At 39.5% G+C, this 25,848-nt stretch overlaps 1 protein-coding gene across 7 annotated transcripts in view; it reads left to right on the top strand.

Annotated features, from left to right (window-relative positions):
* The window catches only part of LOC129758691 (anion exchange protein 2), a 194,886-nt gene extending 169,394 nt beyond the window's left edge, over positions 1-25,492 (top strand). For 6 of the 7 annotated variants that reach the window (XM_055756270.1, XM_055756271.1, XM_055756272.1 and 3 more), the window contains 6 exons: positions 1,575-1,721; positions 12,052-12,459; positions 18,803-20,706; positions 20,769-20,963; positions 21,032-21,260; positions 24,047-25,492. In XM_055756270.1, the coding sequence (XP_055612245.1) occupies positions 1,575-1,721; positions 12,052-12,459; positions 18,803-20,706; positions 20,769-20,963; positions 21,032-21,260; positions 24,047-24,121 (2,958 nt within the window). In that variant the 3' untranslated portion in view covers positions 24,122-25,492. The remainder of the gene's footprint in view (positions 1-1,574; positions 1,722-12,051; positions 12,460-18,802; positions 20,707-20,768; positions 20,964-21,031; positions 21,261-24,046) is intronic. The other variant, XM_055756275.1, reaches the window with a different exon arrangement.
* Positions 25,493-25,848: the final 356 nt, after the last annotated feature.

Raw genomic sequence — 25,848 nt, 5'->3', positions numbered from 1 at the left:
TTACAATTGAATCGATCATATTTATAATTAAGCGTGAGAGATCAACCAGGGATGTATAGTTGAATCTATTATATTCATAGTTGAATGCATAAGATCAATCATACAATTGTAGTTGATTCTATTATATGAACAATTGAATCAATTATATCATTACAATTAAATCTATCATATTCATAGTTGATTGCGTAAGGTTAATCATCAGTTTGTAGTTGAGTCTATTATATTTATTGTTGGATGCGAAAGAATCAACTTCGCTTTGATGATGGTATAACCAGCTGAAATAATTAGAACAACAGTCGTCTTTTTTCTACGTGTTATCAGGACCCTGAGATGAGGATCCAGAATTGTTATCTGGCACCAAGGTCAGAAAACAGGATCAGGATTTGAGACCAAGGTTAGGATCCAAATTAAGGTTCCAGAATCTAACATCAGAAAAGGATAGATAAGGATCAGTATCAGAAACCGAAATCTGTTTTCAGGGTCAGAATCCGTGATTATCTATTGAGTTAGAATCAGACATCAGATTCCAGGACTAGGTTCAGAATTTTGTTTAAGGGGGGGGTAGGGTCTAACGGGTATAAAAAAAACACCATTTTCACGATTTTTTTCTGGAGCTATCGTTCAAACAAATGTATTCAAATTTTTTGCATTGTACAGAGCAATGTTGAAAGAACATTTAGTAATTTTTTCGTAGAAAAATATTGAAAAATGAGCCGGTGACGGAGCATTTTCGAGGATGCCTTTTAGAAAACAGGATTTGCGGTGGACACTGTATCTCAGCACAGAATCATCTGAAGTCAAAAAATCAGAGCAAAATATTTTTAATAGATGTTTTTCTGGACCCCAACGTTTTTATTTAATTTAAAAATATTTTTATGAAATTTTTGTGGCTGTTTGAAGTAAAAACTACGACTTTTCACTTAAAAATCCGCCATTTTTCACCTGTAAAATCTCCCCAAAATAAAAAAATCAAAAAAGAAAAACGTTGGGGTCTGGTATTTTGTATATAGAAAATATGTTCCAAATTTGAAAAGAATCGGATTAGTGGTTTTCAAATGACGATGTCCACGGACTTTAAAAATGTGCTTTCGAGAAAAACGCGTTTGAAGTTTCTGCTCTTGCTTTCTTGCAGTATAAGATAGGAGGAGATAAAAGCCTATAACTTCTACAGTTTTGCTTCAATTGACTTGAAAAATTGACACAACATTCTTGAAATGTTTTACAAAAAGAAAATAAAAAAATAAAAAATTCGATTTTTTGAAAATGTTAGACCCTACCCCCCCCTTAAGGATCAGCTTCAGAGTCCTGGATCTTGATTTAAGATCAGCGCCTGGAATAATGATCTATGATACATAATCTTGATTAAAACTTGGAATCAAAATTTTGGATCATTCTCAAGATTCTGAATCAGAATCCAGGTTCAGGATCCAGTATCAGAAACCTTGATCACAATTGAAGATCAGGAATAAAGGGCAGGATCTAGGGTTAGGATCAGTTTCAGGATACGGGAACTTTTTGGATTAAAATCATTGATTCTTTCGATACTTATTCACATTATTTCTCTCCCTCGTCAGATGGTGATCGATGAGCTGATTCACGAAGATGACAAACCGGTGATCATGCGAGCACTTTTGTTGCGACATCGTCATGTGAATGAACATTCGCATGGAGGTTTCCATTTTGGACCCAGGCGGAAATACAGCAGCTACAGCAGTCTTCAGGTAGGTTTTTTAACCATGTGGGTGTTGAACTTTTAGAAATTTCTCTCATTAAGGATTAAAAAATTTTAAGCGGTACACTAAAGGGAATCAATTCGGGTATTCATTTTATAGATAAAACCATACAATCAATTACACTAGTTTTGACCCACATCCAACAATTATTGATAAGCGAAAACACCAAAATGACATTATTTGGATATCTATAATAATCGACTATTGCGACTGAATCGGTAAAAATTAGCGTAATGATCGATTCAATTGCCATTGTCACGCATCACCCCCTCATCAAGCTCTTTAAAAATACACCCAACCAAGTAATTGTCATGCATCTCGCATCGAAATGTCATGCTCAATACGGTAGCTACCCAATAAGTGTCTTAAAGTTTAGACACACGACATCTTCCAATCACTATCAAACATGCATCTCGAAATGTCATCTTCAAAGCGTCGGAATAGCTGCTGTTTGCATCGATGATTGCTCGTTTTATAATTTTGCTGTAAAGCGCTGCCTATCAGCCGAGTAAAATGTGAATGATGTGCCGTATTTGTACATACATAAATAGAAAATATCGAATGAGTGTGACATTCCAGCAAAATTGATAGCCACCGCCACTTAGTGCAATTGATGTTGAACAATTTCATAATTCCGAGAAAACTTATCGACTTAGTACAATTGATATTGAACAATTTTAAGATTTGATCACGAATAGTATGCCGACTCGAAAATTTTCTTACGTCAGTAAGTCAAAAGTCAGTAGATAATGACTATAGTTAACTCATTGATCATCAAATATCAAAACGCATTTATCGAAAAAAGGCATAATATTCCAAGAATGTGGTATATGCTTATCAGCAATTATTCTAATGGATGATTCCCGCACTCCGCCCCATGGCTAGATTAGTAATGTTTTTATTAGTTTTTACTATACTCACTCAGCACATCAGGTGTTGAGCCATTTCAGGATAAAAATAGAAATCTGACTGAACTCGTATTCGCTATTGTAGTGACACACCCTCTTCTAGTTATTGTTTGTCTTGTTTTATTTTGATTACCCCCAGGAGAATGGTTTGGAATTCGAGTAATGGAATTTGAATCACTATACTTGGGATCCCTTATTTGTGGGAACGGTAGACACGATGTATTTTTTAAGAATATTTTCAAGAAAAAAAACCCGGCATCTCTGAAGATTTGCCATCATTATAGAAGAGAATCTCCGCTATTCAGGTGAAAAAATTGATCGGAGTGTCTAGAAAAACTTTGGTTTTTGAAGATTTGCGACCAAAATACACGAGCAAAAATTTTAAGTTTTCGCTAATATTTTTTCCTTAAAACTCCGAATATTAAATTTTTGAGCTAAGATGTGTTAACGTTCCTTCAAAAGTGTATAAAAACTTCAAAAATTTTAATAACAAATATTTTTTTGTAAAAATGTTGGCAAAAATGTTAAATTTTGATGAAAATTTTAAAATTAACATTCAACGCAGCAGCCCGTGGTGTAGAGGATAGCCTTCAAGTCTTCTAAGCCAACGGGCATGAGATCGAATCCCGGTCACGGCATAGTACTTTTTCTGTGGGTTGGTGGTTTTAGCATTTGTAAGATGCTAGCCATCATATCCTCGAAAGATGTACGCTTAGAGATAGGAAAAAGGAATCTCTTCGAGTAAACATCAAGTTTCATTGATATCCTATATGTGTTTGTGTTCGTTAAAAAAAATATCTATAATTAGCCTTAAAACTTACTAACTCACATTAGATCAAACCTCGTCATATTACTGGCACCTATAAAATTCGAGTTAGAAAATCAATTTTATGGCTTTCCGAGGAACAACATATATTGTAGAATTATAAAATTGTAACGTTCTTCGCTCAACTCAAATCTACACTGTCTTCGATTAGAATGATCATGGAGAACACCGTGTTTTTAATAATTTGCTTCTGTGTTGCCAGTTACTTTAACGACTTATTTTAGATAATTATTAGCGAAAACTTGTTACTTTTGCGCGTGTATTTTCGTTGCAAATCTTACAAAAAAAAAAGATGTTTTTGACCCCCCGATCGATTTTTTTTCTTGATAGTGTATTGGATGGGGAAAAGTCTTCTCTACAATAAGGCAAATTTTCAGAGATTTTAATTTTTTTTTCTTTTTAAAGCTCAAAAATAAGATCGCATAGATTCCAAACACTAGATGAATTATTCTTTAAGCTTCATATCGAGCTTTCCGTTCCGTGAAATCTAAAGTATATGTTACATTTTTATACATTTGAGAAGAGGATACAACTTGAGAATTATAAATGACTCATTGTTCAAGATCAATCGTGTGGTCTATCAGTGCATTGATATGTTTTTATTTTTCATCAATCTACACATTCTAATTTTAACCCATCTATTCGTATGCATCCATTAGAATCATCAGTGCAAAAGGTACAATTCCATCTCCATCTTAAACTCGCACTGTTCTTCATACTTCACCTTTTTTTTTATTGTTATTTATTGATTTCTTTTACTCTTTATTTTTAGTTTTTAACACGTTTCCTTATTTTTATTTATTCTTATAATTTTTTTTCTGTACATACGTTTCCACTAATCAACCGCTCTTTTCTAGAATCTTGCATTTAGACTTCACGATAGCAGCATGGAGCATTTAGTATTTTATGTAGAAAACTCTAACCTATTGGTAATTTATTATTTTGTAAAAACAATTTTCAAAATGTATTAAGGTGTCGTTTTTAATATAAACCATCATTGTGCTAACTTACTGTTTATGGGTTTCTGTTGTTTTCGTTGTTCTGATGTGATGTAATGAACATTAGTTGTCCAGGTATTAAAGGTTGAATGCAGGATTAAGTTATATTACGTGCTATGTTCCGAGCTATCATTAAATTTTTGTGGATTTTTTAATTTCTTATTGTTGATTATCATCATATGTATATCAGGGTGGTAGCTAAAAGGGTAATATAAAATTTCTAAAATCGTCCTTATTGTTTTTGCAGATTGGCCCAAAAAACTGACTTGTGCAAAATTTCAGCTCAAACGGACTTGATTTAGGAGTGCCTCAAAGTTTCGGTTTTTTAAAACCTCAAAAATCACCTAAGGGTGGGAATCGAAATTTTCATATGCCAAGTGGTTTGAAAATGCAAGAAACTTCGAATTCTCGAAAACAATTTTTTGGCAAAAAATCGACTAGTCAATTTTTGGAACCAGCATCTTTTTTCTGAACCGAGCTGAAATTTTGCATAGGACAAGTTTTTAATCCAATTAACAAAATGTATATGGCTGGTTTTCAAAATTCAATCATGGAATTTTTCTCACACATTCATTCCTACCCTAATGCAGGCACTACCAAAATTGAGTGTACACCCATTTTTTGCTAATTTACCAGAAAAATGGCCTTTTCGCGGTCACGAGAATATCTCCTTATTTTTTTTAATCAGATGGATGAATCATACAGTTGACACACTATCAGCAGTATTAAAATGTTTCTACACACATCAGTTATTGCTTAAAATAGAAAAATTAAGAAAAAAGTGGTGTTTTCGAACGTGCCAAAATGTACACTTTCTGATACTTTCAACTATTTTATGTGATTCAATCATAGTTAAAATTATTTTTAAACTTTTTTCTTGTCAATCTTTAAGGTTCCAAAAAATGAAATCCTTGTTAATCTCTATTCAAAAAGGTCATTAGCAGCAAATACTTCACTTGCAATCTTAGGAGGTTGATCCTTTGATTTTCTGTGATTGAATTTAAAAAATATATTGGTTATTTTAGGAGCGGAACCGTGGTCGATATCACAAAATAATAGTTGGTAATTTGTTTAGTTTTTACATTATACTGGCAACATTTTTACCCATTTACAGGGTGACAAAAAAGTCCTGTCACACTTTTTTTTGGGGTCGCCTGTAGCCTCTCTGGTGCCATCTATATGTCAAATGAAAGGGCTAACTTTGCTGCCCATAGTGGCAGAGTTTCGTTTCTGTGCAGTTTGTGTACATTAAGTTGTGAGTGGCAGAGTTGAGAGCAGCTGATATCGCTGAATATGTGAGAGGGTACAAACCCGGACACATATTCAACATATTCAAACACCTAAAACCGCTCATAATCAACCGGAAAGTCTTTAAATCGATTCCTAGAGACCAGAGGCACTGAGGAGACACGATCTGGACGACCAAGGTCTGTGAGAACTCCAAGGTTGAAAAAGATTATACGAGACCGGACGTGCGCGACGCTTGGGACGACTTTCCGAGACGTCTGAAGCTGGTTCGATCAGAGAAAGGTGGTGTAATTCCGAGATATCGTCTGTGAAGTAGCTTGATGAGTTACTGAATAAAGCTATGAAAGTCAGATTCTGATATTCTTCTTATTCTTTAAAATATTGAGATTTTTCTGTGTGACCGGACTTTTTTGTCACCCTGTATAGTTTATAAGCGTGTTACTTACAGTTCACTGCCTCGCCGGACTGTTCACAATATGACACGATAACTTCATTACATTCTGGACCTCCTTGCCCGCTGTTGACCTTTTTGCGGAGTTGGCACTGCGGAAGCCTCGCCGTCGATGTTGACTTGATGCCCAACTGCCCTGACAAACCGGGAATCACTTGCAGGCGAGATTGTTACGACTTCAAAGACCTGGTTGGTTGTTGTCCACCCTTCGATTTCGGCCATCATGAGCAGTCGCCAGGCTTTTCTGCCTTCGATTCGGCTGGAATTTGGCGAACACCTGGATTAGATTCGACTACTGCACGCGATCGCCTGGCTGTTTTCGTGGGTCGTGAATTGAACAGCTCACTGGGCTGTCCCGACCTTGTTACCACTGGGCCGCCGCCCTTTTGGATCTTCTTTTTTCGACCGCTGTGTCCAGCCTCTCTGGCCGTGCCGTCTCCGATTCTGTTTGGATACTCTGCAGGTCTTGACAGCCGCTGAATAGACCCCCAGGCTGTCGTGGTTTGAATAGCTGCTGTTAGAAGCCGCCCTGATTTTTTGGGGCGTGGATGCCGTTGACCAAAGCACCTCGCTTCTCCGATTTCGATCAAGGAATACAGTCGCCCAAGTTGCCTCAGCTTTACTGGATTCTTGACCACTGCTGGGAGCATCCGCCTTGTGCCCCGGCTTCGATATTTAGCCGCCCTGGGGCCCTCTGCCGCTTGGATGGCACTATTGTTGCCTCTGATTTCGGTCTTCAACTGCCCTCCGCCAGGGGCGCCGATCGGATGGCCTTATTGGTGCCTATGCTTTGAGAGTCAGCAGCCCTTTAACAGGATGGCCAATTGGATGGCCCTATTGGTGCTTTCTCATTCGATGGTCAACCGCCCTGGAGCCTGGGACCGATTGGATAACACTTTTGGTGCCTCTGCCAGGAGCGCCGATTGCATGGCAGTATTGTTTCCAGTGTCTTCGATAGTCAGCCGCCTTGGAGCCTGGGCCGATTGGATGGCACTATAGGTGCCTATACCTTCGAATAGTCATCTTCCCTGGAGCCTGGAACCGATTGGCAAGCGCTATTGGGGCCTTTACCCTCGAAAAGTCAGCCTCTCTTTGTCATGGGTGCCGATGGGATGGCACTATTGGTGCCCCTGCCTTCGATGGTCATCCGTTTTGGAGCCTTTGATCGATTGGTGACGGCATTGGTACTCTTCGGCCGCCCAACGATTGGGGCGCCGATTGGATGGCACTTTTGATGCCTTTGTTTCGATAGTCCGAGCAGATCTTCGCCAGGGGCGCCGATTGAATACCTCTATTGGTCCTCTGCCTTCGGTCGTCAGCCGCCCTTCGCCAGGGGCGCTGATCGGGTGGTACTATTGGTGCCTCTGCCTTCGATGGTCAACCGCCTTGGAGCCTGGGACCGATTGGATGGCAGTATTGGTGCCACTCGGCCGCCCAACGCTTGAGGCGCCGATTGGATGACACTATTGTTGCCTCTGCCGGGGGCGCCGAACGGATGGCCTTATGGGTGCCTCTGCTTCGAGAGTCAGCCGCTCTTCGCCAGGGGTGTCGATTAGAGGGCCTTCGGTCTTCGGCTGCCCTTTGCCAAGAGCGCCGATTGGAAGGTAGTATTGGTTCCAGTGCCTTCGATAGTCAGCCGCCTTGGAGACTGGGCCGATTGGATGGCACTATTAGTGCCTTGGGCCAATTGGGGCCTTTACCCTCGAATAGTCAGCCGCCTTTCGCCTGGGACGCTGTTTGGATGGCACTATTGGTGCCTCTGCTTTCGATAGTCGACCACCTTGGAGCCTGGAGCCGATTAGATGGTCGGAAGGTGTTGTGGAATGGGATTTGCAAAGAAGGAATTGCCAAAAGAGAACAAGGGATCCTAGCAATAAAGAAGCGTATCATTAGTTTTTCTGCAGGGAGTTTTTGCGCTTGATGTGGTACTTACGGATTTCCGACCCCTTCTCCGTTTTAAAAGTTTTCGCAGAGCATGTCTATGGCCCGGACGAGCGCTTGGCTTTTTGCTGACCCGTCTAGTGTCCCTGAGCTGCTGGCCTGGACGCTCTTGTTATGGTCGGATTTTTCAGCCACGAAGCCTAATACGTCTAGTTGTGGGATCGCCTTTCCGGAAAACTTATTAAAAACTCCGACCGCTTGTTGTAATCAAAAACCGAATTTTATTGTACAAAAACTGACTATTTAATTTAAACCACGATGTCTTAGAAAAACTTTACTGTACGACCGAATAGTTGGAAGGTTGGAACGGAAGAGAGTCTTACTTCCTTGCTCTCGATTTCTTTTTGACTTTTACATTGACATTTAAAGTAATTCAAATCTAGATCAAAGCATAACTGAACATAATTGCAGCACTTGAAAAAGGTAATAGAACAGTTCAAATTGTGAGAAAATATAAAGTTAAGAATTAACATAAGCCGGCCACCTGAAATGTGCCATTTCACAGTTATTCACTTAATTTTTACATTTTCTTCGATGTCTTCATTCTTCGCTGGATCGGGAATCACCTCGTTGTCATCTTGGGCTACATCAGGGTAGAATTCCTCGTTCGACAACGGACAAATCATGCTGATCCTCCGCTTGAAGCTCCCAGTTGATGTGCGCAAAGTAAATATTCGGGTTATTCCATCCTCGCCGGGAAGGAGCATTTCAATGCGAGCTAGTGGCCAACGAGTCGGGGGCAACTGTTGATCTCGTAGAATGACTGTTTGGCCGACACGTAGTTCAACACGCGAAGGGTCAGCGACGGTCAATCGATGCAAATCTCGAAGGTATTCAGTCTTCCATCGGTACCAAAACTGCTGCGTCCTTTGGGCGATTAATTGGGATCGGTTGAGACGGTTTGTGGAAACGTCTGACCAATTCAAATCCGGCAGGGATTGAAGCGATGTTCCAGTTAAGAAGTGACCTGGAGTTAACACCTGGTAGTCGTTTGAATCCTCGGACATTTGGCGAGGCGGGCGGGAATGCATGCAGTTTTCAATCTGCGTCAGGATGATCACCAAATCTGCGAAGAAAAGCGTCGTAGTTCAAACTTGACGGATAAGATGTCGTTTGGCAACCTTAACCGCAGCCCCCCATAATCCTCCGAAGTTGAGAGCACGCGGCGGAATCATGTGCCACTGGATGCGTTCTGATGCGAGACTGGAGGCTATTTGTTTTGCTTCGATATCAATGGCACATTTCAGGTGGTCGGCTTATGTTAATTCTTAGCTTTATATTTTTCCACAATTTGAACTGTTCTAATACATTTGGAAATCAAGTGCTCCAATTATGTTCAGTTATGCAGATTTGAATTACTCTAAATGACAATGTAAAACCAAAAAGAAACCGAGAGCAAAGAAGTTAGACTCTCTTCCGTTCCAAGCATCCAACCATACGGACATAATGAAAAGTTTCCTCTAACATCGTGGTTTACTAAAATTAATGTAGTTACAATAAAATTAGGTTTTCAATTGTGCCAAAATTGCATCCGAAGAAGGTTATCCACATCTAGACGTATCAAAGCCTGTTGGAGAGCAATTTCTCCCTTTAAAAGCAGTCTGCTATGGCTATATTCTTTTCTCCAGCTTACCTTTTGTCCTCGTGGAGCACACGAGTTCCCATGTTGGGACATTGGAGACAGGCCCACACTCTTATTTGCCACTTTATTCTATGTCCCATATGTACAGTACCGTTCATAATTGTATAGAAATTGAAAGCACGCGCACTGTCACTTCGACTTTGAACTTCCATAACTTTTTCTCTGATTATATTTTTTTTAGAAAATTATCACACTATTATATCACAAAATTTGAGCTTTCTGGAGTTTGTGTGGCCTGATATACAGTAATTCTACAAAAAGTGGGCTTTTTGGAGTTTGACTATTCAAACTGCAATATCTCAGAAACTACGCTACATTTTTTATTAAAATTTTGCAGAGTGATTTTTGAAGTTTTAACTTAGCATGTCTGAAGTTTTTGAAAAGTTCTATCGGTGGGATCAAAAGCTACGCGAGGTACAATTTTTCAGGCATGGACCTGAAAATGCGATTTCTATATAATTTTGGACGATATAATAGTGTGATAGTTGATCTATCTAACGCAGAAAATTTGATCAATAAATATCATCAGAGTAAAAAGTTATGGAAGTTCAAAGTCGAAGTGACTGTATGCGTGCTTCCAATTTCCATACAATTATGAACGGTACTGTATGTATAAGTATGTATGTATAGGTATCCACCATGGGTGCACGGATTCACTGCATTTTCTACCTAGGTATGTATGTTCACACATGCATTCTTAGATTATTAGGTTCGAAAAATCTCCAATGCACGCTATGCCATACCCAGACCCCATGGCTTCGTATGAACTGTTATGGATGAATGTATTGTGTTGATCTAGGTTTATTTTGCTGAACAAAGGTTCCAAAGGGAATTTGTACCTAATGCGGGCATGAATGTTACGAAATGTCCCTCAAATAGTCTTTTTTGTGACATGTCAACTGGATGAGACTTTTGGTTGATTAAGAAATTTGCTGTAATTTCGCGAAAATTACGAATAAAAAAAGTCAGAAATCAATCGTTTTTTTTTTTCAAAACTCACTATTTGATCGCAGACACCAGACATCTGGTGTCTAAGATTTGATGCTAGTTGAGTTTGAAAGGTTTCGTGAAATTAAAGATGAAATACTGTAGCTTTACGATTTTTTTTAAAAAAATTTCATCACAAAAAATCAACGAATCACGTTATAAGAATGTAGGTACAGTATTCACTGCTGATGACCTTTTTGAATATCGAAAAATCTAAAAAGAACTTTTAATACGATTAAACCACATAAAATCAAAAGTGTATGCTCAATTTTGTTACGTTCGAAAAACAACTATTTCCTAATTTGTTCACTTAACGAGTTAACTGATGTGAGTAGAAACATTTCAATAATGCTGATAGTGTGTCAACTGAATGTTTGGTGAAAATTTTGGTAAAATTAGGAAAAAAAATTGCGTTCACACAGTTTTGGGAGTGATTGTACGTACACCATATAATATTTTGAAAACTAAGCTAGGTACCCAAATTGTTTTGTGTGAGGCCCTCAGAGCCAAAGAGGTAAAAGTAAAAAAAAAACACTGTAAATTTAGAGTTAATAACGTCAAACTATTCTTCATATCTTATTGTTTTCAATTAGGACAAAATTTTGAATTTGAAGGAATCTACCATCATCTACATTTTTTGTTCGAATGGATATATTAAAAACTCGAGCAATACAAAAACTTTAAAACGTATTTTTTTCGAAAGTAAATAAGCCCATTTATCTCTATGAGTCTATGAAATGATTCGAGCACCTGTATCCGTGGTCTCTCCTTGGGTCTTGTTCATAGATTCAAGAATTGGATCAACGAAACTTGATCCAATCCTGTGAAAAAAGTAGGTGTTCCATTAATTGTTAAGCTCAAGTTCAAGCACAAGAACGGTTGAATTGATACTTAACACCGGATTTTATTTATTAAAATGATAAGAAACTTATTCATCGACTTATCTACTTAGTATCATAAAATAAAGTATATGTGACAAATTTTACTAGTATTGAATTTTAAAAACGTGTCCCAAGAAATCTAAGTTTTCTGAGATCATTTCGTTTTCTAAATAAAAGTTTTATGTAGAATGTTATCGAACACACACATTTTGTTTTTAGAATTTTGTTTTATTTTTTCAAAGTCATCACATCTCACATAAAAGTTCCATAAATCAACAATGTTTTGCCACCGAAAATACAGTTCACTAATCAACCTCCCAAGCAAACTCCCATGGTTAATGAATGTGTTGTTTAACTTTTTCTCAATTCACGCGGTGTTTTTCGCAAACATATGCTCAAACTTCTTCGTCGATTTCATTATCCACCAAAAAAAAAGTCTCTCTCGCTTCGAGCCGAGGAAGGAAACGGAGAAGTAATCGTGGGGGTGCGGAGGCTAAACTCGTTCGTAAGTCCCAACCAAAGCTACACCTTGAGTCCGCCCTCGCTTCATCCAAACTATAGTCCAAATCTAGCCTCGAAGCACCAAAACAGCAGCCAGCAACAGCATGGAAACGGAAAACACTCGACAGTTCAGCGGCAACCGAGCAATGGAAGCGGAACCGGAAGTGGACTTTTCCACCACAATCAGCACCAACAATCGACCGGACATAGGAGAACCGAAAGCCAAGACAGCAGCAACTATTGTGCCTCCGGAATTGTGTCACCGGTTCCGATTACCACGGTCACATGCGGAATGGGAATTCGACGGAATAATACTCCGATCTCGCTGACGGTTCTCGAAGAAGTAATTTTCCTTACTCGTGATTTTCCCTTTAAATGGGAAAATTATGAGCGAAAATTCCCGAAATAGAACCAATATCGCCTGAAGAGAAGACTCTTGAATTTACTTTACTTTTAATAGAAGATAGTTTTTTTCCTATTAAAAACCATTTGCATTCCATTATTGATTTGAATCTCTCTTACTTAGCACTTCGTTTTTTTTTTCGTGTTCGAACACAATTCTTTCCTCTCTTTGATTGCTCGTTTGCAAAGTTTTTCACCATTTCTTCTTCCATTCGCTGCATCTCGTAGTGCCTCCACACTTTTAGCTTTGATACATTAGTAGCGCGATTCCTTCCAACCAAAAGTACGTGAAAGTTACAAACGAACCTTTTTGCCTCCGTCCTGTTGATTTCCGCTTGTAGGAAACTTGAGATTTGGCTAACCGAATGTTTGTGAGTTCATTTTTTTGTTCTATCCGATGGGGTAAAGCTCCAGAATAATTTCCAAAAAATGGTTTTCGTTTTGATTTGTTTCATTTTATTAATTACAATAAAAATCTATATCACAAGTACAAGTACACACAAAATTTCAAAGAATACACCTACACTTCAAGGTATATGAATTTAAAACTAATTAAAATACCCTTTTTTCAATGTTGGATGTCATATGAATTTAACGAATTGTTCCAGAGTCAAATTCCCAGCCGAGATGGCTCGGTATACAGTATCGATTCGGCTTACAAGCGCCCAAGTCCTGCCCCCAGTATTACTGTTTTGAGCTGCAAAAAGGTATCCCTGATGGTCTAAAATCCAAAAAAAAATCAAATGTAAATCAATCAAATGCCTAACAATCATTCTCTTTCAACATGAATAACTACTATAGGTTCAAGATATTCGAGTTGAATTACGAGAAGATTTGATGATGGCAATTTCAGAAGATTCCTGGAAGGTATTAATTTTTTTTTTTTTGAACGCGTTTATTTCTCATCTTGTATTTGAATAACATTAAAACTTGTGTACTAAATACTCGGACATCATCGGGTATTTGTGTGAATTGAGATGGTAATAAACATTTCAACCAACAGTTGAGCTCCACACTTTAGCCTTTCAATCCAGAGAAACATTTCTGCATAAGAAACTGTTCTTAAATGACATAACACAAGACTCGCTCAATGCTATTATCACATCACACATATCAGCTCAATCAAAAGGAGTATCCCTCGTTTGTGAGAACCATTACAATAAAAAAAAACTCGAATAGATATTGGATTTTACTTAGCTTCATATGTCAAATATCGACGCATCTTAAAATCGAAGATGATTCCGTATAAATTTGATCAGACGTTTATAACCAAAAGTGACATGAAATCCATTCAATATGGTTACAAGTTTGAAGGACTCAACTTGTTAAAATAGAAAATTGTGTTCCAAAGTCATGTGAAACGTGAGTACCTAGTAAGAGCTAAAACATAAGAGACGGAAATGTAGTAAATTTAAATTTTTAGATTAAGTAAATAAAAACGCGAGAATTAAGTAAAACGTGAAAATGCAGGATTAAACGTAAAACATAAGACGTGAGTAGATGAGTCATGAGTGGTTAAATGTGAGACGTGAACCGTCACACTAGCCTGAGTGGATTTGAGGTCATTTTTGAATTTCTTAAATCTTGGGGTCTTAAAAGCTTAGTTTTGGTTCAAAATTTATCCATGATTATTCGCAGAATTTTTAAATAACGTTTACATGAGTAAATTTGGACTTCTAAGGTTTGTGAAATAAAACAAATATTTTGACCGAAAAATCAACCTCATTTTCGTTTCTTCTGTGGAAGCCTGCTTATCGGTTACTGTACCAATTTATAAATTCTTTGAAGAAAATTTTCTGCTGAAAAACTTTGTCCAAGATCGTAACTTTGTATCTTATTGGACAAAAAAGTTATTGGTTGTTTATTGGGGGCATGTCTTTTGGCATTGAAAAACAAGAAATTCAATTGACATGCTGGGTGCCTGGCGAGGTATTGCATGACTACTCTTCATGAAATACTTCGCGAGATACTAGCAGTGATGTCAATAGATTTTTTTTAAATGCCAAAAGACATACCCCCGTTATACAACTAATAACTTTTTGCCTAATACGAAGGTACGGTTTTCAACAAAATTGTTCATGTGAAAATTTCTTATAAATTGGCATAAGAATCATAAGCAAGCTCGGTTTCACAGAAAAAAAACAGAATTGAATTTGGTTTCTCAGTACAAAATAATTAAATTTTTCCATACAAACATCAAAGTTAATATTTGCTCATGTAAACGTTACTTTAAAATTCTGCAAAAAATCATGAAGGAGTTTTGAACCAAGAGCATTTTAGACCCTAGTGTTTGAGAAATTCAGAAATGACCTCAAATCGACTCAGTCTAACGTCCTACCTGCCGTGAAACGTGAGACGTCAGGCAAAAGGTACACAGTAAACGAAAATTACCGAGTTCGGTAATTTTTTTACCGAAATCCTAACATGTGTAAATAGGTAAACTGTTCGGTAATTTTTTCGGTAAAAAATAATCGAACATCCGTAAATGAAGAATCGATTTACCGATGTTCGTTTATTTTTTACCGAAAAAATACCGAACAGTTTAACGATTTACACATGTTAGGATTTCGGTAAAAAAATTACCGAACTCGGTAATTTTCGTTTACTGTGTATAGTAGGTGAGACGTGAGATGGCAAGAAGGAAGAGAACGTGAGATAAGAATGTGAGACGTAACGCATGAGAAAATAAAAAATGACCCTTAAGATATGAAATGCGAGATGTGAAATGCGAGACCTAAGACTAGATAAGTGAGACGTCAAACGTACGACGTGAGATGTGAGACGTGAGAAATTGAGACGTTAGAATGAAACGTAGAAGGAGTAGTGAATTTTGAAACTTAAATGACGTGAGGCATAATTCTTCATAACACAATATTCAAATTCTACTCGTTGAGTCCTTTAACTAATTACTTATGATACGGAGTTGTCATGTCACTTTCGGGCATTTACGGTTAATCCCAAAAAATGGATCAATTTCGTAGATTCCCACCTCAGTTTTTTAAATCGCAAATTCACGTATGTTTGTAAATAACCGTGTAAACAATCCGTTTCTTTTTCAGACTTGAAGCGAGCTTTTTAATATTTTTAGCGAACAAAGAATAAAAATTCCATGACTATTTATAACGAAATTTTTATAACCTGTGCCAACCAAATTACTGTAACTTTTTTAACCAAACAAAGTGTAATGACTCGATAAGTTTGTTCAAAATGCCGTAGTTTCAAACAAGAAATCAAAACAAAACTATCGAGATTTTTACTTAACAAACTGATTGATGATTTGTAGTTGTTAATTAAATAACCCAAGACACCGTGAGTACATATAAGTAATAACGTGATCTGCTATGCGATCCACAAACACCTAGAGAGCTTTACTGGTCTCTCTAATCTGTGTAAGCCAGTTTTGGCAAAATGATTGCTCTCGTAGTAATCATGGTTTTTTAGAAATTTTACAGCGTCACGTTTTGATTTTTTTTTCTGGGATTTTCATCCTGTTGGATGATTCATCCCTGAGACAGCGTCACGTTGAAATTGTGCTTAACATACAGAAATCACTGAGACCTAAAGCATGTCCAAAGAATTCTCAACTGAATTTTCCGGGCATTCTTGGAACTGCTTCTGATTTTGCCTTCCGGTTGTAAAATACGGATTGGCTTACGAAGCGCAGATTCATAGGGGGGGGGGGGGGGGGGGTAGGGTCTAACGGGTATACAAAAAACACCATTTTCACGATTTTTTTCTAGAGCTATCGTTCAAACAAATGTATTCAAATTTTTTGCATTATACAAAGCATTGTTAAAATAACATTTAGTAATTTTTTCGTAGAAAAATATTGAAAAATGAGCCGGTGACGGAGCATTTTCGAGGATGCCTTTTAAAAAACATGATTTGCGGTGGACACTGTATCTCAGCACAGAATCATCTGAAGTCAAAAAATCCGAGCAAAATATTTTTAATAGATGTTTTTCTGGACCCCAACGTTTTTATTTAACTTAAAAAAATTTTTATGAAATTTTTGTGGCTGTTTGAAGTAAAAACTACGATTTTTCACGAAAAAATCCGCCATTTTTCACCTGTAAAATCTCCCCAAAGTAAACAAAAAACAAAAACGTTGGGGTCTGGTATTTTATATGTAGAAAATATGTTCCAAATTTGAAAAGAATCGGATAAGTAGTTTTCAAATGACGATGTCCACGGACTTTAAAAATGTGCTTTCGAGAAAAACGCGTTTGAAGTTTCTGCTCTTGCTTTCTTGCAGTATTAGATAGGAGGAGATAAAGGCCTATAACTTCTACAGTTTTGCTTCAATTGACTTGAAAGTTTGACACAACATTCTTGAAATGTTTTACAATAAAAAAATAAAAAAATAAAAAAATCGATTTTTTGAAAGTGTTAGACCCTACCCCCCCCCCCCCCCTTAAGCCTGCTGCTGCTGATTGTTTGATTCGATTTGTCCTTCCAGTAGGAAAAGACGGATTGGATCAGGAAGCGCAGATTTTTAAGGCTGCTGCTGTTGATTATTTGTTTTGATTTGGCCTTTTGTTGGAAAAAGATGGATTGGTTAGGAAGCGTAGTTTTTTAAGGCTGAGGCTTTGGATTGTTTGTTTTGATTTATCCTCTCGGTAGAAAGACAGATTGGCTTAGGAAGCGCAGATTTTTAAGGCTGCTGCTGCTGATTGTTTTGATTTGGCCTTCCGGTGGAACAAAATGAATTTGCTTATGAAGCGCAGATTTTAATGGCTGCTGCTGTTGATTTTTTTTATTTGACCTTCCGGTGGAAAAGACAAATTGGCTCAGGAAGCTCTGATTGTTTGTTTTGATTTGGCCTTCCGGTGGGAAAGACGGATTGGCTCAGAAAGCGCAAATTTTAAAAGCTACTGCTGATTGATTTGATTTGGCCTCCCAGTGGAAAAAAGACGGATTGGCTCAGGAAGCGCAGAGTTTTAAGGCAGCTGCTTTGGATTGTTTGTTTTGATTTGGCCTTCCGGTGGAAAAAGACGGATTGGCTCAGGATGCGCAGATTTTCAAGCCTGATGCTTTGGATTGTTTGATTTGATTTGGCCTTCCGGTGGAAAAAAAAGACGGATTGGCTCAGGAAGCGCAGATTTGAAAGCCTGCTGCTTTCGATTGTTTGTTTTGATTTGGCATTCCGGTAGAAAAAAAAAGGGTTTGGCTCAGGAAGTGCAGATTTTTAAAGCTACTGCTGATTGATTTGATTTGGCCTTCCAGTGGAAAAAAAGACTATTGTCTCAGGAAGCGCAGATTTTTAAGGCAGCTGCTTGGATTGTTTGATTTGATTTGGCCTTCTGGAAGAAAGGCGGATTGACTTAAAAAGCGCAGATTCTCAAGGCTGCTGCAGACAATTGTTCGATTTGATTTGGCTTTCCGGTGGAAAAAGACAGATTGGCTCAAGAAGCGCAGATTTTTAAGGTTGCTGCTGCTGATTGTTTGTTTTGTTTTGGCCTTCCAGTAGAAAGACGGACTGACTTAAGAAGCGTAGGTTTTTAAGGCTGCTGCTGATTGTTTAGATTTGGCTTTCCGGTGGAAAAAGACGGATTGGTTTATGAAGCGCTCATTTCTATGGCTGCTGCTGTTGTTTGTTTTGATTTGACCTTCCGATGGAAAAAGACGAATTGGCTCAGGAAGCGCAGATGCTTAAGGTGGCTGCTGCCTTTCCGCACCTGTATATAGGACTTTTGGTTGCTTGGGCAGTTCCATGAATAACTTTTCAGTTTAATCGATAATGATTAACCGAAATCGAGCAACACAGACATTTGAAAACACAGACAAGTGCGAATTTCGGTAATTCATAGACTGAGAAATTAAATTTGGAAAAAAAACATACGGTAATTGGTAATAGAACTTATTAGTTGAAGAAGTAAATTTCCATTTATTGGCTGGAGCCAACATTATTTGATGACATACTGTTTTATTCTGAGCAATTAAGGTTTCATAAATTCGATACTGTTTATATGGTTTTCAACAAAGGCCATCGTTTAGTTGTGATCCCTGTAGATTGGCTTTTCTCCAACCGAAGCATGACCTGTTGCTTGCCTTGTCCTTTGTTAGATTTGCGTGCCTCCTGCCTTTGTTGTTTTTTTTTTATTAGCTACACTGATGATCCAAAATTGTGATTGATTTGAATGTGGTAAATTGGATAACGATTTTATTTGTTTCTTTGTAGGTTTCAAGAGGCTTTCTAGTTTTTATCCCCCCTTTGAAAACCTTGTTTATACTGCATTCTAATATATTTCTTTTGTTTTATTTTTCAACATCTGCTCCAAAAGAGTGTGGACGACAAAAAGCCTCGAATCGTGCAATCGAGCGAGATCAACGGTCATGGACATGGGGAAACCAAGATCAACATGCATGACGAAACGTACACATCATCACAGGAAGATATCAAGATTCGACTGCAGAAAGAGTCGATTCTTAAGCGTATTCCGGAAGGAGCCGAAGCTACAACTGTACTGGTCGGTTCGGTTGATTTCCTGGAACAACCAACGATCGCGTTCGTTCGTCTGGCCGAAGGTATTCTTATGCCGAGCATAACAGAGGTGCCGATTCCGGTGCGGTTCTTGTTCATCTTGCTGGGTCCACAGAACGCTGACTTGGATTATCATGAAGTTGGTCGTTCGATCGCCACTTTGATGTCCAACGGACATTTCCACGATATCGCCTATAAAGCCGATGATCGAAAGGAGCTATTGTCAGCTATCAACGAATTTTTGGATGATTCGATTGTGTTGCCACCAGGAAAGTGGGAACGCCAAGCTCTACTGCCGTTTGAGGAGTTGAAAGCGAAGAGCGACATGATACGGATGCGCAAAAAGAAAGCAATAGAACAGAAGGCTAAAGTCAAGCAGCCTCCGTTGTCCAGCGAAGAGGAGAAGAAACTCTTAGCTGCTGCCGATGGTGGAGATGGAGGTGATGGAGGCAAGAAACCTAGCAAGAATCCTCTGGAGAAGACGAATCGCTTGTGGGGAGGATTGTTCAACGATATCAAACGAAGATATCCAATGTACTGGAGCGATATTAAAGACGGCTTGAACACAGAAACGTTGGCTGCAACGATTTTCATGTACTTCGCGGCCCTTTCAACGGCAATCACATTTGGAGGTTTGGCTTCGGACAAAACCGATAACCTTATTGGTATTTCGGAAACTCTTGTATCTGCTTCGTTGGTTGGAGTGGTGTTCCATTTACTTTCGGGTCAACCTCTAGTAATTATAGGCACCACTGGACCTTTACTTTTGTTCGATGAAGCTCTAAATGATTTTTGCCTTTCCAACGGATACAATTTCCTAACGGTTAGGGTTTACGTTGGTATGTGGCTAGCAGTGATAGCATTGGTTGTATCCGCATTTGAAGGTAGCGTCTACGTTCGACTGTTTACCCGGTTCACCCAAGAGATCTTCTCAGCTCTGATCACATTGATCTACATAGTTGAAACTGTGATGAAATTGATTTATGTTTACGGAAGAAATCCGCTGCTAGCTGAATACCAATACAAAAATATGACCGTTGTCCCACAGCCGCTGTTAGAGACGAACTCGTCGATCGATGCTTCCAATGGCCTAACGGTAGAAAGTCTAACGGCGATTTCCAACACAAGTATGGCTCAGTTATCAGAGCACCTTTTGCCACCATTCGACCACATCGGGCCCAAAAACCAACCAAATACCGCCTTATTCTGTACAATCCTTACTTTGGGAACCTTTGGATTAGCCTACTATCTCAAACTGTTTAGAAACTCACATTTCCTGGGACGTAATGCTCGGCGAGCCCTCGGAGATTTCGGTGTGCCAATTTCTATTGCTTTGTTCGTGATGCTGGACTACACGATTCCACAAGTCTTCACCGAGAAGCTAAGCGTACCTGAGGGTCTTTCTCCCAGCGATGAAACCCGCCGAGGATGGGTTATACCTTTGGACGGAGTCCCCGGCTGGCTACCTTTTGTTGCCGGTATCCCTGCCATCTTGGTTTATATTTTGATCTTCATGGAAACTCACATCTCTGAGCTGATCGTAGACAAACCCGAACGAGGTCTCAAGAAGGGATCCGGACTCCATATGGACATTGTTCTTCTGTGCTTCCTCAATACGGTGTGTGGATTCTTCGGAATGCCCTGGCACTGCGCCGCTACCGTACGATCCGTCACTCACGTGTCGGCTGTCACCATTATGTCAAGGTAGTTTGCGTTGAAATTCTAGTGATAATCTAGATCTTAGATTTCTTTCTTTAAATTTATAGAACTCACGCACCCGGAGAATCTCCTCACATCACCGACGTCAAGGAGCAGCGCATTTCCGGATTCTTCGTTTCCGTTATGGTTGGCCTTTCGGTAACGATGGCCCCGATCCTTCGGTTGATTCCGATGTCCGTACTTTTCGGGGTGTTTTTGTACATGGGTATCGCATCAATGAGTGGCGTGCAGTTCTTTGAGAGGTAATCCGCTGAACATAAAGGTAACCGAAAATCGTAAAGTGGCTTAATGTTTTAAATCCTTCTTATAGACTGCGGTTGTTCCTGATGCCGGTGAAGCATCATCCGCAGGTGCCGTTCGTGCGCCGGGTACCGACCTGGAAGATGCACATTTTCACCGCGGTGCAGGTGTTGGCCCTGGTTATGCTGTGGACCGTTAAATCATCTCCGTTCTCCCTAGCGTTCCCCTTCTTCCTGATCATGATGGTTCCGATCCGGAAGCAGCTGGAAAAGATGTTCACCCCGTTGGAGCTGCGAGCGGTAAGTCTTGTTCAATCTTGAACCCCCCCTTTAGAAAGTTGCCCTCAAACTCTCACCAATTCTGCATTTACATTCACATTCACATATTTCATCTGACTTTCCAATTCTACATGAATTCTTAATCACTAAAATAATTTAAGGTATACAATTACAAATAAAGATCAATAATTAGAATGTAAACAACTACGCAACAGATTATATTTTCAAATTTTTTATTTGGAAACCTCTGTGGACATTTGAAAATCGTGTAACTCGTAGAACCAGTTGAAGACCTTGAACATAGCGCGCAATGGTTCTTATTGTTCGTAGTTGGTCCGTTGAAAGTTAATCCGAAGAAATTCGGAACTCCTGAAGTTTCGCGGACGTACATTGATTTCGATCTGTCTGAGCAAGCCTGGACAGTCGATTTCACCATCGATCAGCTTCTTCCCAAAAATAGCGCGACACGCCTTCCGTAAGGTGATTCCATATCCAGCATTTCCATGGTTACATATAATCTTTGTTTATTATTTATGTGTATGTTGTTATTTGTCCCATCGATTGCTTCGATTAGACAAATCTCAACACTCCTCCTCAACATTACACATTGAAAATGAGGCTGCTCTACTTTCACGCACCACCGGATCTCACTCGTCGCATTCGTTGCACGATGCTCTCGCCCCTGTTGCAGCTCGATGACCCTCCATGGCACCAGTTCGACGACCTCCACCGGGGTCTGGCACGACGACCTTCTAGTGACTCCGGTCCGACGAACTCCCAGTGGCTCTGACCCGTCCACCGTCCACGGCTCTGGTCTCGGCACTTTTCCTGCGGCTCGAAGCTTCCTTTCTACCTCAACACCTATCCTGAGGCTTGATGCTTCCAATTGGCCAGCTAGACGACCTTCCATGGTACCAGATTGACGACCTGCCGTGGTATCCCCCTCGCAAGTTCACCAGTGACTTGGTTCGACGACCACCACCTGGTTCCTGACTTGACGACGTTCCATGATACCAGCCCGCCAACCTCCCATGGCTTCCACTACGACGACCTACCAGTGAATCTGGCCCGACGACTGCTGCGTTGTCCAGCGACCTTACATGGCACCGGTACGACGACCTCCCAGTGGCTCCAGTTCGACGACTTTGTTGGTTCCGGTTCGATGCTCTTATTTTGGCCCGACTCCTCACAAATGGCACGACGACCTTCCGCTGGGTCGCGACTCGCCGACCTTCCAAGGAACCGACCAAACGACCTATGTGGCACCTGTCCGACGACCTCCCGTGTTTCCTAGCTTGTCCACCTCCACCTGGCTTCCTGATCCGATGTTCCTCCAGATGGTTGCTGGTCCGAAAACCCTCCACGGTCTCCGGCTCGCCGACCTTCCAGTGGCCCCGGCTCAACGACCTCCATATGGTTCTGCACCGACGACCTTTCAGTGGCTTTGGGACAGACGCCTCAATGACTTCCCAATGGTTCATGGTTCGTTGTCTTTCCGAGCTTCGGCTACGAGCCAGCGCCGTAAATCCAGAGGAATGTCGTCGAGCCAAAACCGTGTAAGGTTGTCGGACCAGGAGCCTGGCAAGTCTTCGGACCGGGAAGCCAGCTGGAGGTTGACAAGCCAAGAGACATGGGAGGGAGGTAGTCGGCCAGGTGCTTTGGAAGGTCGTTGGTCCGGAGCCATTGAGAGCGGACTGGAATCACTGCTGGTTCGTCGTACCGGAAGCCATGGAAGGTTGGTGGGCCGGTGCCGTGAAAGGTGGTCAAGTTAAAGCCAGGTCGTCGGACCAGGAACCTCTGGTGGACTTACAAGCCGGGAACTACGAAAAGTCGTCAAGCCGGTGCCATGGAAGGGCACCGGACCGGAAACAAAAGTGAAGGTTGTTGGGCTGGATCCAGTGGGAGGCGTCGAGACGGAGAGCTTCGATTCGCTGCGAAGGGCGTCGAGCCGTGGGAAACGGCATCCTTAGCAAGAAGGGTGTCGGGCCAGACGGAAGTTTGTCTTGAAGCGATCCGAAGGACGGTTGTCATCAAGTGGGCCGAAGGATGGTCGTCGAGCGAAACCTTAAGAGGGTCGTTGAGCTGAAGGCAATGGTTGTGGTCCGGGCTTTGCAGAGTAGAGAACAGCGTGTGTTGAGGAGGAGTGTTGGCATACACAAATCTCGGCGTATGACTACAACTCGGAGTGGAAAGGAGAGAAACGCACTGTTTGACGATCAAAACTAGAATGACTTGATTTTCTGAATGCTTTTTCCTTTATACACAAAAACCTTTTGGCGTACACACTGAACTGCGTGTGTTGTATTCATACGCTGAGATTAGCGTATGCCAACAGAAGTTCGACTGGGTGATTCCATGGAAGGAATCGGAGGGCATACTTCAAAACCCTTGATTGCACTGCTTCATGAGAAGATCTTAAACAGCTTTTTTCTTTGACCCATTTAACCCCTATAGAGATTTTGTCTTTTTATAAAATCATTGCTTTATATCTCACTTGAATGTTGATCGATTTAAAAAAAAAATGATATCAAATTGAAGCTTAAGAACTCATACAACAGCTTTCAAAATTTTAACTCGTTCGATTAATGTATGCAAGAGATACTCACTTTCATGTGAGAATTGGGCTTTTCAAAAATTAATTGCCAAACAATCGTTTTTATGGTAGAAAAAGGCTTTTTAAAAGGCTTGTAACTCATGTAACGCTTTCAAAATCTTCATGAAACTTTCACATATCATTAGCAAGTGTCCCAAAAACAGTTTAACTCAATTGAGAAATGAATTCAAACATCTGTTACTTTTTTTTTCAGCTTGATGGCAGCCAACCGAACGAAGGAGCGGAAGAAGAGCCCGATTTCTACGAGCAGGCACCAATCCCTGCTTAAGCAAAAAGCAAACTATAGTGCTAGCAATAAGTCGATACAATGTATAGTATGTCACACATGATGGAACTTTTTTTTTTGCTAACGTATTATTTTTGTTAAGTTTCTTGATTTAGGCGGTACTTTAACTGTTTTTGACACTCGAGTGTTTCACTGGTTCCCCATACAGATGGAATCAGTAAAAAGCTGAGTGTCACATTTGGAAGAAATTAAAAATATCGTCCATAAACGATACATAAAACTCTGCGTTGAAAAAGTTCGGTCAATACTTCTATGAAGTACTTAAAATCTTTTCGTTAACTGTTTTGTAGGTACAAACACACCTATTGTTGAACGTGTGAGGCGAGATTCTATAAAGTATAAAATATATTTTTCTACTACGTATTTTGCGGTCGGAACACCACAAATAAAACAATTGGCAAACAATAAAAATTATAACGTTAAAAACTAATATTCTTCAAACACACATAATTTTCACAGTCCCAGTTAAAACTCTTCATATTCTATTGCATCCTCAAATCCTCAAAGGTACATTTCTGCACTATAGATAATGTCGTAATCAAACCAATATATATTCAGAATGTGCAACAATCTGTGATCAGTATTAACTAAACGTGTAGGGTGGCATTGGAAAGTGAATGTTATAAAGAAAGATGGAACTATTTTGTTGAAGCCATACATACGCACTACTTAGAAAAACAAGAAATCCACACAATCCTCAACTAAAAAATGAAACAACACGGTGCAAAGATCGATCAGGAGAAGCTTACAGGAAAAATCAGGAATAGTTTTGCTAGATTTTGTAAAGGAACAGACTAGTTGAACAGAGGCCAACAAACAGACACACACAGAGTAATATTAATATTTTAACATTTTCAGCCGTTTAGAACAAAATATTCTACTCTGTTAGATTTTTCTTTCTCGAGTGAGCATCGAAAATCACAAAACAAATTTGTGGAAAGTGAAACGGTAAGCGTAACAAATCAATTTAAAAACAAGGAACAAACGCGATCAAACTACTTAAAACAAATATAGATTGGCACATTACTAACGCATAGACTTTCACCTTATACAAACCATAAAGAGCATGTAGTTAGTACATAACTCATAAAGTGTATCCCACTTGGAAAGATTCGAAAAAAAATGAAATTTATTAGCATGAAAGTGATAGGTACTTCTATGGTAGCGTTCCAAAAACGTGTCCAATTCGAAAAATCAAACAAAAAATGACCAACACTACATTAATCTGTTGCGATTTCAAGTACTTAGAAAAGAATTGTTAGAAATTATTTAGATATTACATAAACACACACAGCAGTGCAAATTTAGATCAAAAGAAGAAGAAAAATCCCAATAAAATCATACAACTACTAATTCATTTTTTTATGAAATTATATCACAATCCAGAATCATAGGTCCGTGAATTCTCCGTCGCCTTTAATAACACCTGAAATCAAAAAGTTCAATGCTTCCATCTTAAAATTGGCTAGGAGAATAAATTCCTTCAACTTCAAAAAAGCAAATGGTGGCTCCAGAGATATCCATAAAATTACATACAGGGATAGCCGCACATAAATCACCAATTTGTTTTTAAACTCACATCTCATAAAAAGCTTGATAACATTTGGATATACAGTTGTTGTTAGTTATTACTTACCTACAATGGATTTTTTTACCCCCTACCCCCAGCGAAAAATTCTGAATCCTTAAAGGCACTGAAAATGAAAACC

The sequence above is a fragment of the Uranotaenia lowii genome, chromosome 3, assembly GCF_029784155.1.
Source record: "Uranotaenia lowii strain MFRU-FL chromosome 3, ASM2978415v1, whole genome shotgun sequence".
NCBI lineage: Eukaryota > Metazoa > Arthropoda > Insecta > Diptera > Culicidae > Uranotaenia > Uranotaenia lowii.
The sequence above is the reverse complement of the archived record's forward strand: the minus strand, read 5'-3'. Positions and strand labels throughout refer to the sequence as shown.